Source organism: Trematomus bernacchii, unplaced genomic scaffold, assembly GCF_902827165.1.
Source record: "Trematomus bernacchii unplaced genomic scaffold, fTreBer1.1, whole genome shotgun sequence".
Taxonomy (NCBI): Eukaryota; Metazoa; Chordata; class Actinopteri; order Perciformes; family Nototheniidae; genus Trematomus; species Trematomus bernacchii.
Genome location: NW_022987751.1, coordinates 57,856 through 68,829, shown reverse-complemented (window position 1 = coordinate 68,829; position 10,974 = coordinate 57,856). Strand labels below are relative to the sequence as shown.

The following is a 10,974-nucleotide window of genomic DNA, read 5'->3' as shown; positions in this document are numbered from 1 at the left end:
ATGGGGTTCATCACATACCACCACATCATGGGGTTCATCACATACCACCACACCATGGGGTGGGGTTCATCACGTACCACCACACCATGGGGTTCATCACGTACCACCACACCATGGGGTTCATCACATACCACCACACCATGGGGTTCATCACATACCACCACACCATGGGGTTCATCACGTACCACCACACCATGGGGTTCATCACATACCACCACACCATGGGGTTCATCACATACCACCACACCATGGGGTTCATCACCCAAAGAAGGGCACGGTGCGTGTAGTGTTCGATTGTTCTGCATCTTATCCAGGATAATGAAAGAGATTAAATATATCAATTATATACACTGATGATGATGATGATGATGATGATGATGATGATAAGAGAGAGAGAGACAGGAACTGGTTTCAGATTTTATTTACTTCAGAATAATTATCATAAAAAACTACAAACTGAATCTCTTCTGGTTTTCATCATAAAGTCTGTTTTCATATAAAAAAAGAAAGGAGTCCACACAGAGATGCTAAGCTAGGCTCGTCTCCTCAGCGGTGCTTCTTTGGCTGCAGCTCGTCTCCTCGTCTCCTCAGCGGTGCTTCTTTGGCTGCAGCTCCTCTCCTCGTCTCCTCAGCAGTGCTTCTTCGGCTGCAGCTCGTCTCCTCGTCTCCTCAGCGGTGCTTCTTCGGCTGCAGCTCGTCTCCTCGTCTCCTCAGCGGTGCTTCTTCGGCTGCAGCTCGTCTCCTCGTCTCCTCAGCAGTGCTTCTTCAGCTGCAGCTCGTCTCCTCGTTTCCTCAGCGGTGCTTCTTCAGCTGCAGCTCGTCTCCTCAGCGGTGCTTCTTCGGCTGCAGCTCGTCTCCTCGGCTCCTCGTCTCCTCAGCGGTGCTTCTTTGGCTGCAGCTCGTCTCCTCAGCGGTGCTTCTTCGGCTGCAGCTCGTCTCCCTCGTCTCCTCAGCGGTGCTTCTTCGGCTGCAGCTCGTCTCTCGGTCTCCTCAGCAGTGCTTCTTCAGCTGCAGCTCGTCTCCTCGTGTTCCTCAGCGGTGCTTCTTCAGCTGCCAGCGCGTCTCCTCAGCGGTGCTTCTTCGGCTGCAGCTCGTCTCCTCGGCTCCTCATCTCCTCAGCGGTGCTTCTTCGGCTGCAGCTCGTCTCCTCGTCTCCTCAGCGGTGCTTCTTCGGCTGCAGCTCGTCTCCTCGGCTCCTCGTCTCCTCAGCGGTGCTTCTTCGGCTGCAGCTCGTCTCCTCAGCGGTGCTTCTTCGGCTGCAGCTCGTCTCCTCGTCTCCTCAGCGGTGCTTCTTCGGCTGCAGCTCGTCTCCTCGTCTCCTCAGCGGTGCTTCTTCGGCTGCAGCTCGTCTCCTCGTCTCCTCAGCGGTGCTTCTTCGGCTGCAGCTCGTCTCCTCGTCTCCTCAGCGGTGCTTCTTCGGCTGCAGCTCGTCTCCTCGTCTACTCAGCGGTGCTTCTTCGGCTGCAGCTCGTCTCCTCGTCTACTCAGCGGTGCTTCTTCGGCTGCAGCTCGTCTCCTCGTCTCCTCAGCGGTGCTTCTTCGGCTGCAGCTCGTCTCCTCGTCTCCTCAGCGGTGCTTCTTCGGCTGCAGCTCGTCTCCGCAGCGGTGCTTCTTCAGCTGTCTGGAGTCGGAGAAGCCGTGGTTGCAGCGCTGGCAGGAGTACAGCTTGACGCCGGTGTGGATCTGCATGTGAGACTTCAGCTGGTTGGACTGCCTGAACTTGCGGCTGCAGACGGAGCAGGCGTAGGGCTTCTCTCCGCTGTGGACCAGCAGGTGGCGGTGGTAGTTCTGCGGCGTCCTGAACTCCTTCCCGCAGGTCTGGCAGCGGTGCGGCTTCTCTCCGGTGTGCAGCAGCTCGTGCTGCTTCAGCTGCGACTGCAACAGGAAGCCTTTGCTGCAGACGGCGCAGACGTGCGGCCGCTCCCCGCTGTGCGTCCTCAGGTGGTACAGGTACAGGTGTCTCAGGTGGAAGGTCTTCCCGCAGGAGTCGCAGCTGAACTCCTTGTTCTCGGCGTGGCTCTTCTCGTGCGTCCTGAGCGTGGCGGAGCTGCTGAAGCTCTTCAGACAGACTTTACAGCCGAACGGTTTCTCTACGGTTTCTCTCCGCCTCCCCGCCGCGCCACCCCCCCGACGCTCCTTCTCCCCGTGGACCAGCTGCTGGTGCTTCTGCAGCTGGCAGTTATAGAAGAAGGTCTTTCCACACAGGTCACACATGAAGGGCTTCTCCACACCGTGGACCAGCATGTGGCTCTTCAGGGCCCACGTTCCAGAAAAACCTTCTCCACACTTCTCACACCTGAGACAGGAGACAGACAGGTAGAGATGGACAGGTAGTCAGGAGACAGACAGGTAGACAGGAGACAGACAGGTAGAGATGGACAGGTAGACAGGAGACAGACAGGTAGAGATGGACAGGTAGTCAGGAGACAGACAAGTAGTCAGGAGACAGACAGGTAGAGATGGACAGGTAGACAGGAGACAGACAGGTAGAGATGGACAGGTAGTCAGGAGACAGACAAGTAGTCAGGAGACAGACAGGTAGACAGGAGACAGACAGGTAGAGATGGACAGGTACTCAGGAGACAGACAGGTAGAGACAGACAGGTAGAGATGGACAGGTAGTCAGGAGACAGACAGGTAGAGATGGACAGGTAGTCAGGAGACAGACAGGTAGACAGGAGACAGACAGGTAGAGATGGACAGGTAGTCAGGAGACAGACAAGTAGTCAGGAGACAGACAGGTAGAGATGGACAGGTAGTCAGGAGACAGACAAGTAGTCAGGAGACAGACAGGTAGAGATGGACAGGTAGTCAGGAGACAGACAGGTAGAGATGGACAGGTAGACAGGAGACAGACAGGTAGAGATGGACAGGTAGTCAGGAGACAGACAGGTAGAGACAGACAGGTAGAGACGGACAGGTAGTCAGGAGACAGACAGGTAGTCAGGAGACAGACAGGTAGAGATGGACAGGTGGACAGGAGACAGACAAGTAGTCAGGAGACAGACAGGTAGTCAGGAGACAGACAGGTAGTCAGGAGACAGACAAGTAGTCAGGAGACAGACAGGTAGTCAGGAGACAGACAGGTAGTCAGGAGACAGACAAGTAGTCAGGAGACAGACAGGTAGAGATGGACAGGTAGTCAGGAGACAGACAGGTAGTCAGGAGACAGACAGGTAGTCGGGAGACAGGTAGTCGGGAGACAGACAGGAAGTCAGGAGACAGACAGGAAGTAGTATACCTGAAGGGTTTCTCCCCGTTGTGCAGCCGCACGTGTCTCTGGAAGTTGTACTTGAGTCCGAAGCTGAGTCCGCAGGTGGGACAGGTGAAGGGTTTCTCCCCGGAGTGAACCAGGCGGTGCTGCAGCAGGCCCATCCTGCTCTTGAAGGCTTTGTCGCACTGGAGGCACTTGTGCGGCCGCTCGTCTGAATGCGACCTCTTGTGGACGCGCAGGTTGCTGGCGGTGGAGAAGCTCTTCCCGCAGGCAGCGCAGGGGTAGGGTCGCGCGCCGCTGTGCACCGTCTGATGCTCGCGCAGACTCTTCTTCCTGGTGAAGCCTTTTCCACAGACGTCGCACATGAAGGGCTTGACGGCGGCGTGCGACACCTGGTGGTATCGCAGCGCTGCGGCTGAGGTGAAGCTGCGGGGGCAGACGCTGCAGTGCAGCTGCTGCTCTCGGTGCTGCGCAGCCTGGTGAGAGCGCAGCTGCCTCTGCAGCCGGAAGGTCCTGCTGCAGGCGTCGCAGCGCAGCAGCTTCTCCGGGTCGCTCTCCTGCGCCGCCTGCAGCTTGTGGCTCTGCTCGTGTTTCTGCAGACTGCGGGCTTTATAGAAGCCTTTATCGCAGGAGCTACAAGGGAACGGCTTCAGGTGGCAGGAAACATGTTTCTTCAGCTGATGCTGCTGGTGGAAGCCTTTGTTACACAACTCACAGAAAAACCTCTTCTCCTTGTACAGCTCCCGCCTCCTCCTCCTGTCCGTCTCCTTCTGCTGCTCCGGGCTCAGCGCTGCAACGAAACACGTTAAAGTCAGCCGCAACACAACGCGTTAAAGTCAGCCGCAACACGTTAAAGTCAGCCGCAACACAACGCTTTAAAGTCAGCCGCAACACGTTAAAGTCAGCCGCAACACGTTAAAGTCAGCCGCAACACGTTAATGTCAGCCGCAACACGTTGAAGTCAGCCGCAACACAACACGTTAAAGTCAGCCGCAACACGTTAAAGTCAGCCGCAACACAACACGTTAAAGTCAGCCGCAACACAACACGTTAAAGTCAGCCGCAACACAACACGTTAAAGTCAGCCGCAACACAACACGTTAAAGTCAGCCGCAACACGTTAAAGTCAGCCGCAACACGTTAAAGTCAGCTGCAACACAACGCGTTAAAGTCAGCCGCAACACGTTAATGTCAGCCACAACACAACGCTTTAAAGTCAGCCGCAACACGTTAAAGTCAGCCACAACACGTTAAAGTCAGCCGCAACACGTTAAAGTCAGCTGCAACACAACACGTTAAAGTCAGCTGCAACACAACACGTTAAAGTCAGCTGCAACACAACACGTTAAAGTCAGCTGCAACACAACACGTTAAAGTCAGCTGCAACACAACATGTTAAAGTCAGCCGCAACACGTTAAAGTCAGCCGCAACACGTTAAAGTCAGCTGCAACACAACACGTTAAAGTCAGCCGCAACACAACACGTTAAAGTCAGCCGCAACACGTTAAAGTCAGCCGCAACACAACACGTTAAAGTCAGCCGCAACACAACACGTTAAAGTCAGCCGCAACACAACACGTTAAAGTCAGCTGCAACACAACACGTTAAAGTCAGCTGCAACACAACACGTTAAAGTCAGCCGCAACACGTTAAAGTCAGCCGCAACACGTTAAAGTCAGCTGCAACACAACACGTTAAAGTCAGCTGCAACACGTTAAAGTCAGCTGCAACACAACACGTTAAAGTCAGCCGCAACACGTTAAAGTCAGCCGCAACACGTTAAAGTCAGCTGCAACACAACACGTTAAAGTCAGCTGCAACACAACACGTTAAAGTCAGCTGCAACACAACACGTTAAAGTCAGCTGCAACACGTTAAAGTCAGCTGCAACACAACACGTTAAAGTCAGCTGCAACACAACACGTTAAAGTCAGCTGCAACACAACATGTTAAAGTCAGCCGCAACACAACACGTTAAAGTCAGCTGCAACACGTTAAAGTCAGCTGCAACACAACACGTTAAAGTCAGCTGCAACACAACACGTTAAAGTCAGCTGCAACACGTTAAAGTCAGCTGCAACACAACACGTTAAAGTCAGCTGCAACACAACACGTTAAAGTCAGCCACAACACGTTAAAGTCAGCCGCAACACGTTAAAGTCAGCTGCAACACAACATGTTAAAGTCAGCTGCAACACAACATGTTAAAGTCAGCTGCAACACAACATGTTAAAGTCAGCTGCAACACAACATGTTAAAGTCAGCTGCAACACAACACGTTAAAGTCAGCTGCAACACAACACGTTAAAGTCAGCCGCAACACAACACGTTAAAGTCAGCCGCAACACAACACGTTAAAGTCAGCTGCAACACAACATGTTAAAGTCAGCCGCAACACAACACGTTAAAGTCAGCTGCAACACAACATGTTAAAGTCAGCCGCAACACAACATGTTAAAGTCAGCTGCAAACACAACACGTTAAAGTCAGCTGCAACACGTTAAAGTCAGCTGCAACACAACACGTTAAAGTCAGCTGCAACACAACACGTTAAAGTCAGCTGCAACACGTTAAAGTCAGCTGCAACACAACACGTTAAAGTCAGCTGCAACACAACACGTTAAAGTCAGCTGCAACATGTTAAAGTCAGCTGCAACACGTTAAAGTCAGCTGCAACACAACACGTTAAAGTCAGCTGCAACACAACACGTTAAAGTCAGCTGCAACACGTTAAAGTCAGCTGCAACACGTTAAAGTCAGCTGCAACACAACACGTTAAAGTCAGCCGCAACACGTTAAAGTCAGCTGCAACACAACACGTTAAAGTCAGCTGCAACACAACATGTTAAAGTCAGCTGCAACACAACACGTTAAAGTCAGCTGCAACACAACATGTTAAAGTCAGCCGCAACACAACACGTTAAAGTCAGCTGCAACACAACATGTTAAAGTCAGCCGCAACACAACATGTTAAAGTCAGCTGCAACACAACACGTTAAAGTCAGCTGCAACACGTTAAAGTCAGCTGCAACACAACACGTTAAAGTCAGCTGCAACACAACACGTTAAAGTCAGCCACAACACGTTAAAGTCAGCTGCAACATGTTAAAGTCAGCTGCAACACGTTAAAGTCAGCTGCAACACGTTAAAGTCAGCTGCAACACAACACGTTAAAGTCAGCTGCAACACGTTAAAGTCAGCTGCAACACGTTAAAGTCAGCTGCAACACAACACGTTAAAGTCAGCCGCAACACGTTAAAGTCAGCTGCAACACAACACGTTAAAGTCAGCTGCAACACAACATGTTAAAGTCAGCCGCAACACAACATGTTAAAGTCAGCTGCAACACAACATGTTAAAGTCAGCTGCAACACGTTAAAGTCAGCCGCAACACAACATGTTAAAGTCAGCCGCAACACAACATGTTAAAGTCAGCCGCAACACAACACGTTAAAGTCAGCTGCAACACAACACGTTAAAGTCAGCTGCAACACAACACGTTAAAGTCAGCTGCAACACGTTAAAGTCAGCCGCAACACAACATGTTAAAGTCAGCTGCAACACAACACGTTAAAGTCAGCTGCAACACAACACGTTAAAGTCAGCTGCAACACAACACGTTAAAGTCAGCTGCAACACAACACGTTAAAGTCAGCTGCAACACGTTAAAGTCAGCTGCAACACAACACGTTAAAGTCAGCTGCAACACAACACGTTAAAGTCAGCTGCAACACAACACGTTAAAGTCAGCTGCAACACAACACGTTAAAGTCAGCTGCAACACGTTAAAGTCAGCCGCAACACATTAAAGTCAGCCGCAACACGTTAAAGTCAGCTGCAACGCAACACGTTAAAGTCGGCCGCAACGCATTAAAGTCGGTGTTGATAGGATTAAAACTGTAGGAAGAGTTTGATAAAGTGCGGCACAGTCAAATGGTCACAAAGTAAAAGGTGACTTCCTGTTGGGTTCACGCTACAATATATAAGGACATTCAAAATGTAGGAGCTGCGTCCAGGCGGTGTATTTTATATAAGTATTATATTTAATAAACCATATTATAAGGTGTCTCCTGGTTCTTATTTGATCTAATTATGTAATAATTATAATATTGAATAACTCTGAAGTCTCACCTGGTTGACTGTCAGCCTCCACTGCTGTTTCCTGGAAAACAAACAGCAGTGATTTATTTATTTAGTCTTGTGTATTTTAAAATATGATGCATTATTAATCCTCAGCATCAGTGAAAACAGACATTAAAGAAATGATAATGAGTTAAAAAATGTATTTATGTTGTTGACCTGGTTTTCGCATTAAAAGCCTCAGGAAGGGGAGGGCCACCCACTGGAGGCTTTTATTGTGAAAGTTCTTATAAACAGTTCTTTCTAAATGTGGACAGTGTCAGACTTACAACAACATCCTGGTCCTCAGGTGTCAGGTGTGTCACTGGTTCAACTGAGGGATCACTGATTGGCTGACCATCAGACATAGGAAGTGATGTCATGCCTGCAGGTGATTCTTCAGGATGTGTGGAGAACATTTCTAACACCACCTCCATCTGCAGGTCCGTCTGCAGGTCTGTCTGCAGGTCCGTCTGCAGGTCTGACTGCAGGTCAGTCTGCAGGTTTGACTGCGTCTGCAGGTCTGACTGCAGGTCAGTCTGCAGGTTTGACTGCGTCTGCAGGCCCGTCTGCAGGTCCGTCTGCAGGTCTGAATGCGTCTGCAGGCCCGTCTGCAGGCCCGTCTGCAGGTCCGTCTGCAGGTCTGAATGCGTCTGCAGGTCTGACTGCGTCTGCAGGCCCGTCTGCAGGTCTGTCTGCGTCTGCAGACCGGTCTGCAGGTCTGTCTGCATCTGCAGGTCCGTCTGCAGGTCTGTCTGTGTCTGCAGACCGGTCTGCAGACCGGTCTGCGTCTGCAGGTCCGTCTGCAAGTCTGTCTGCATCTGTAGGTCCTGGGGGGCGGGGCTTTGGCCTGTGATTGGTTGAGGCAGCGGCTGGCTGACGATGACCAGAGGAACCTGAGAACTGCTGTTAGCTCGCTGTTTGGAGGAGGAGAGGATCGCCATGGCGAGCGCTGTAGGGTTCACTGCTGATTGGTTGATGTCCAGTGAGAGGGCGGGTCCATCTGTAAGAACAGCGAGACAGAAAACATGTTGCAACGGGTCCTTTACTGACGTCAATCATTTATATTAATATAAATTACATTTTCTCATAGACTTCTATACAATCTGAGGTAATAAATCAAGAGGAACCTTTTCTCATAGATTTCTATATAATATGTGTGTCTCCTCACCTGATGGTTGGATCTTATAAACAGTCTTCTCGCCCTCTGACTCCAGATGGAGCACTTTGTCCTTCAGAGATCTGTTTTCTGTCTCCAGGCGGACGTAGAGCTCTCTGAAGACTCGGCTGATTTTACGCAGCGCCTCTCTGGTCATCATCCGGAGGACGGCAGTCAGCTGATCCTGCAGGAAACACAGGGTGCACAGGGGGTATGAGTACTTTAACTTGTAGTATGTTTAGACTGTGGTACGAGTACTTTCACTTGCAGTATCTAGACTGTGGTATTAGTACTTTAACTTTCAGTATCTAGACTGTGGTATTAGTACTTTAACTTGCAGTATCTAGACTGTGGTATTAGTACTTTAACTTGCAGTATCTAGACTGTGGTATTAGTACTTTCACTTGCAGTATCTAGACTGTGGTATTAGTACTTTAACTTGCAGTATCTAGACTGTGGTATTAGTACTTTAACTTGCAGTATCTAGACTGTGGTATTAGTACTTTAACTTGCAGTATGTCTAACCATACTATTTACTGTGGTAATAGTATGGTTAGACTGTAGTAATAGTATGTTTAGACTGTGGTAATAGTATGTTTAGACTGTAGTATTAGTATTTTTGGACTGTAGTATGTTTAAACTGTGGTAATAGTATGTTCAGACTGTAGTATTAGTATGTTTAGACTGTAGTATTAGTATGTTTAGACTGTGGTAATAGTATGTTTCGACTATAGTAATAGTATGTTTCGACTGTAGTATTAGTATGTTTCGACTGTAGTAATAGTATGTTTAGACTGTAGTAATAGTATGTTTCGACTGTAGTATGTTTCGACTGTGGTAATAGTATGTTTCGACTGTAGTAATAGTATGTTTCGACTGTAGTATGTTTCGACTGTGGTAATAGTATGTTTAGACTGTGATATTAGTATGTTTAGACTGTAGTATTAGTATGTTTAGACTGTATTAGTATGTTTAGACTGTAGTATTAGTATGTTTAGACTGCATCTTAATCACGTTGCTGTCGTCTCGCGTGATTACAAGCCTAAAGCAAAGCCGGAAGTGACGGAGGGATTTCTCTCTCTATCCTCTCAGATAAACCCGTATTTCCACGTATAAACACATTTATATGAATATATAATAAGATGTAAGAGTACAGGATATAGTTGAGTGTGCCCTCACCCTGTCAGGAGCTCGCGACCCCCCGGGATGGAGCTCACACACCGCGGACTGAAGTCCCGCCTGTAGGATCACATCCGCCTGAACAACAAACACCTCCATCTCGGTCCGGTTCCGGTCCCGTTAGGGTTAGGGTTAGGTACGGTCCGGCTGGTTCTGTCCGGTCCGGCTCGGCTGGTTCTGAACTTCTGTCTCTTCGGGACAAAGAGTCCAAAAGCTCGGATGGTGATCGGCTCTTCGTGTGCAAAATGGCGCTCTGGTTACATCCGGTCTGCACACCCTTTCAGAGTAAAAGCAGAACCCCTTTATTAATCCAAGCGCGGGACAAAAGGGCTCGACAGGAAAACAATGAGAGTAAACAATGAGAATAAACAATGAGAGTAAACAATAGAGGCTTCTCAATACTCTAATTTCCCCTCCTCGACTCCTATCCTTGAGGAGATGCGAGTGTATGGAGCTAATTTCCTGCCATAACTCCACAAATAAACTAAACAGGTTTTACAAATGCCTCATGATTCACTAACAAACACAATGTGGTTTGCAAACACAAAACACCATCTACAAACTAATGCATTTAGTTTTGCAAAGAAAAAACGTATCTATCAAATAAACACATAACATTTCTCTAATAAATCATGTTTCAGAGACAAATTCAGCTTAGGCTTTACAAGTACACAACTTTGTATTACAACTACAACACTTTTTCTTCTCACGGCGGAATATTACTGCCAAAAGTCACGTGACTCACTCACGTGACTCACTCACGTGACTTTTGGCAGTAATATTCCGCCGTGGTTGGCTCATAGACTGTATATATAAATGGACGTAGGGTCCGTGACGTCACCCATAGGATTCTGCAGAGTTGCCGAGAAGCCCTTAGTAGGCGGAGTCGGCCACTAACGGCTCGACAGTGACGTTTGAGTCTAACTCCCGCCTGCTCCAGCCTGCTCCAAATAAGGGCAAAGAGGCGGAGCCGAGGCGGGACCTTCTGCCTCCAGCTGGGAAGTAACAGAGCTAGCTCAAGCTAAGAAGCTAAGCTAACATGCTTCCCCATCAGCACACTGCCGTCACATTTTACGTTTCTAATGCCGCGTTTCCACTACACAGCCTCGCTCGGCCCCGCTCGGCCTCCTTTGGCCGTGCCCGGCCTCGTTAGGACCAGCTCACTTTGTGGCGCGTTTCCATTACAGTTTAGGAACCGGGTCAGTATCTATAGTAACACAGTGTAGGCGGAGCGACGCTGCTTAAAACTGCCGTGACGTCATCTTCAATGCGACACAACAATGGAGATGTGAAAGCGATCGT

At 49.3% G+C, this 10,974-nt stretch overlaps 1 protein-coding gene across 2 annotated transcripts; it reads right to left on the bottom strand.

Annotated features, from left to right (window-relative positions):
- Positions 1-1,354: 1,354 nt before the first annotated feature.
- LOC117496512 (zinc finger protein 345-like) lies at positions 1,355-9,935 on the bottom strand. Of its 2 annotated transcripts, none has more exons than XM_034148191.1 (6): positions 9,673-9,935; positions 8,506-8,677; positions 7,625-8,337; positions 7,347-7,377; positions 3,242-4,004; positions 1,355-2,296 (listed from the first exon to the last, which is right to left on the bottom strand). In XM_034148191.1, the coding sequence occupies exons 1-6, from the start codon at positions 9,769-9,771 to the stop codon at positions 1,567-1,569; spliced, it is 2,508 nt and encodes an 835-aa protein (XP_034004082.1). In that variant the 5' UTR covers positions 9,772-9,935; the 3' UTR covers positions 1,355-1,566. The 2 variants fall into 2 exon arrangements, with proteins under 2 accessions (XP_034004082.1, XP_034004083.1); XM_034148192.1 differs by having other exon boundaries at positions 8,539-8,677.
- Positions 9,936-10,974: the final 1,039 nt, after the last annotated feature.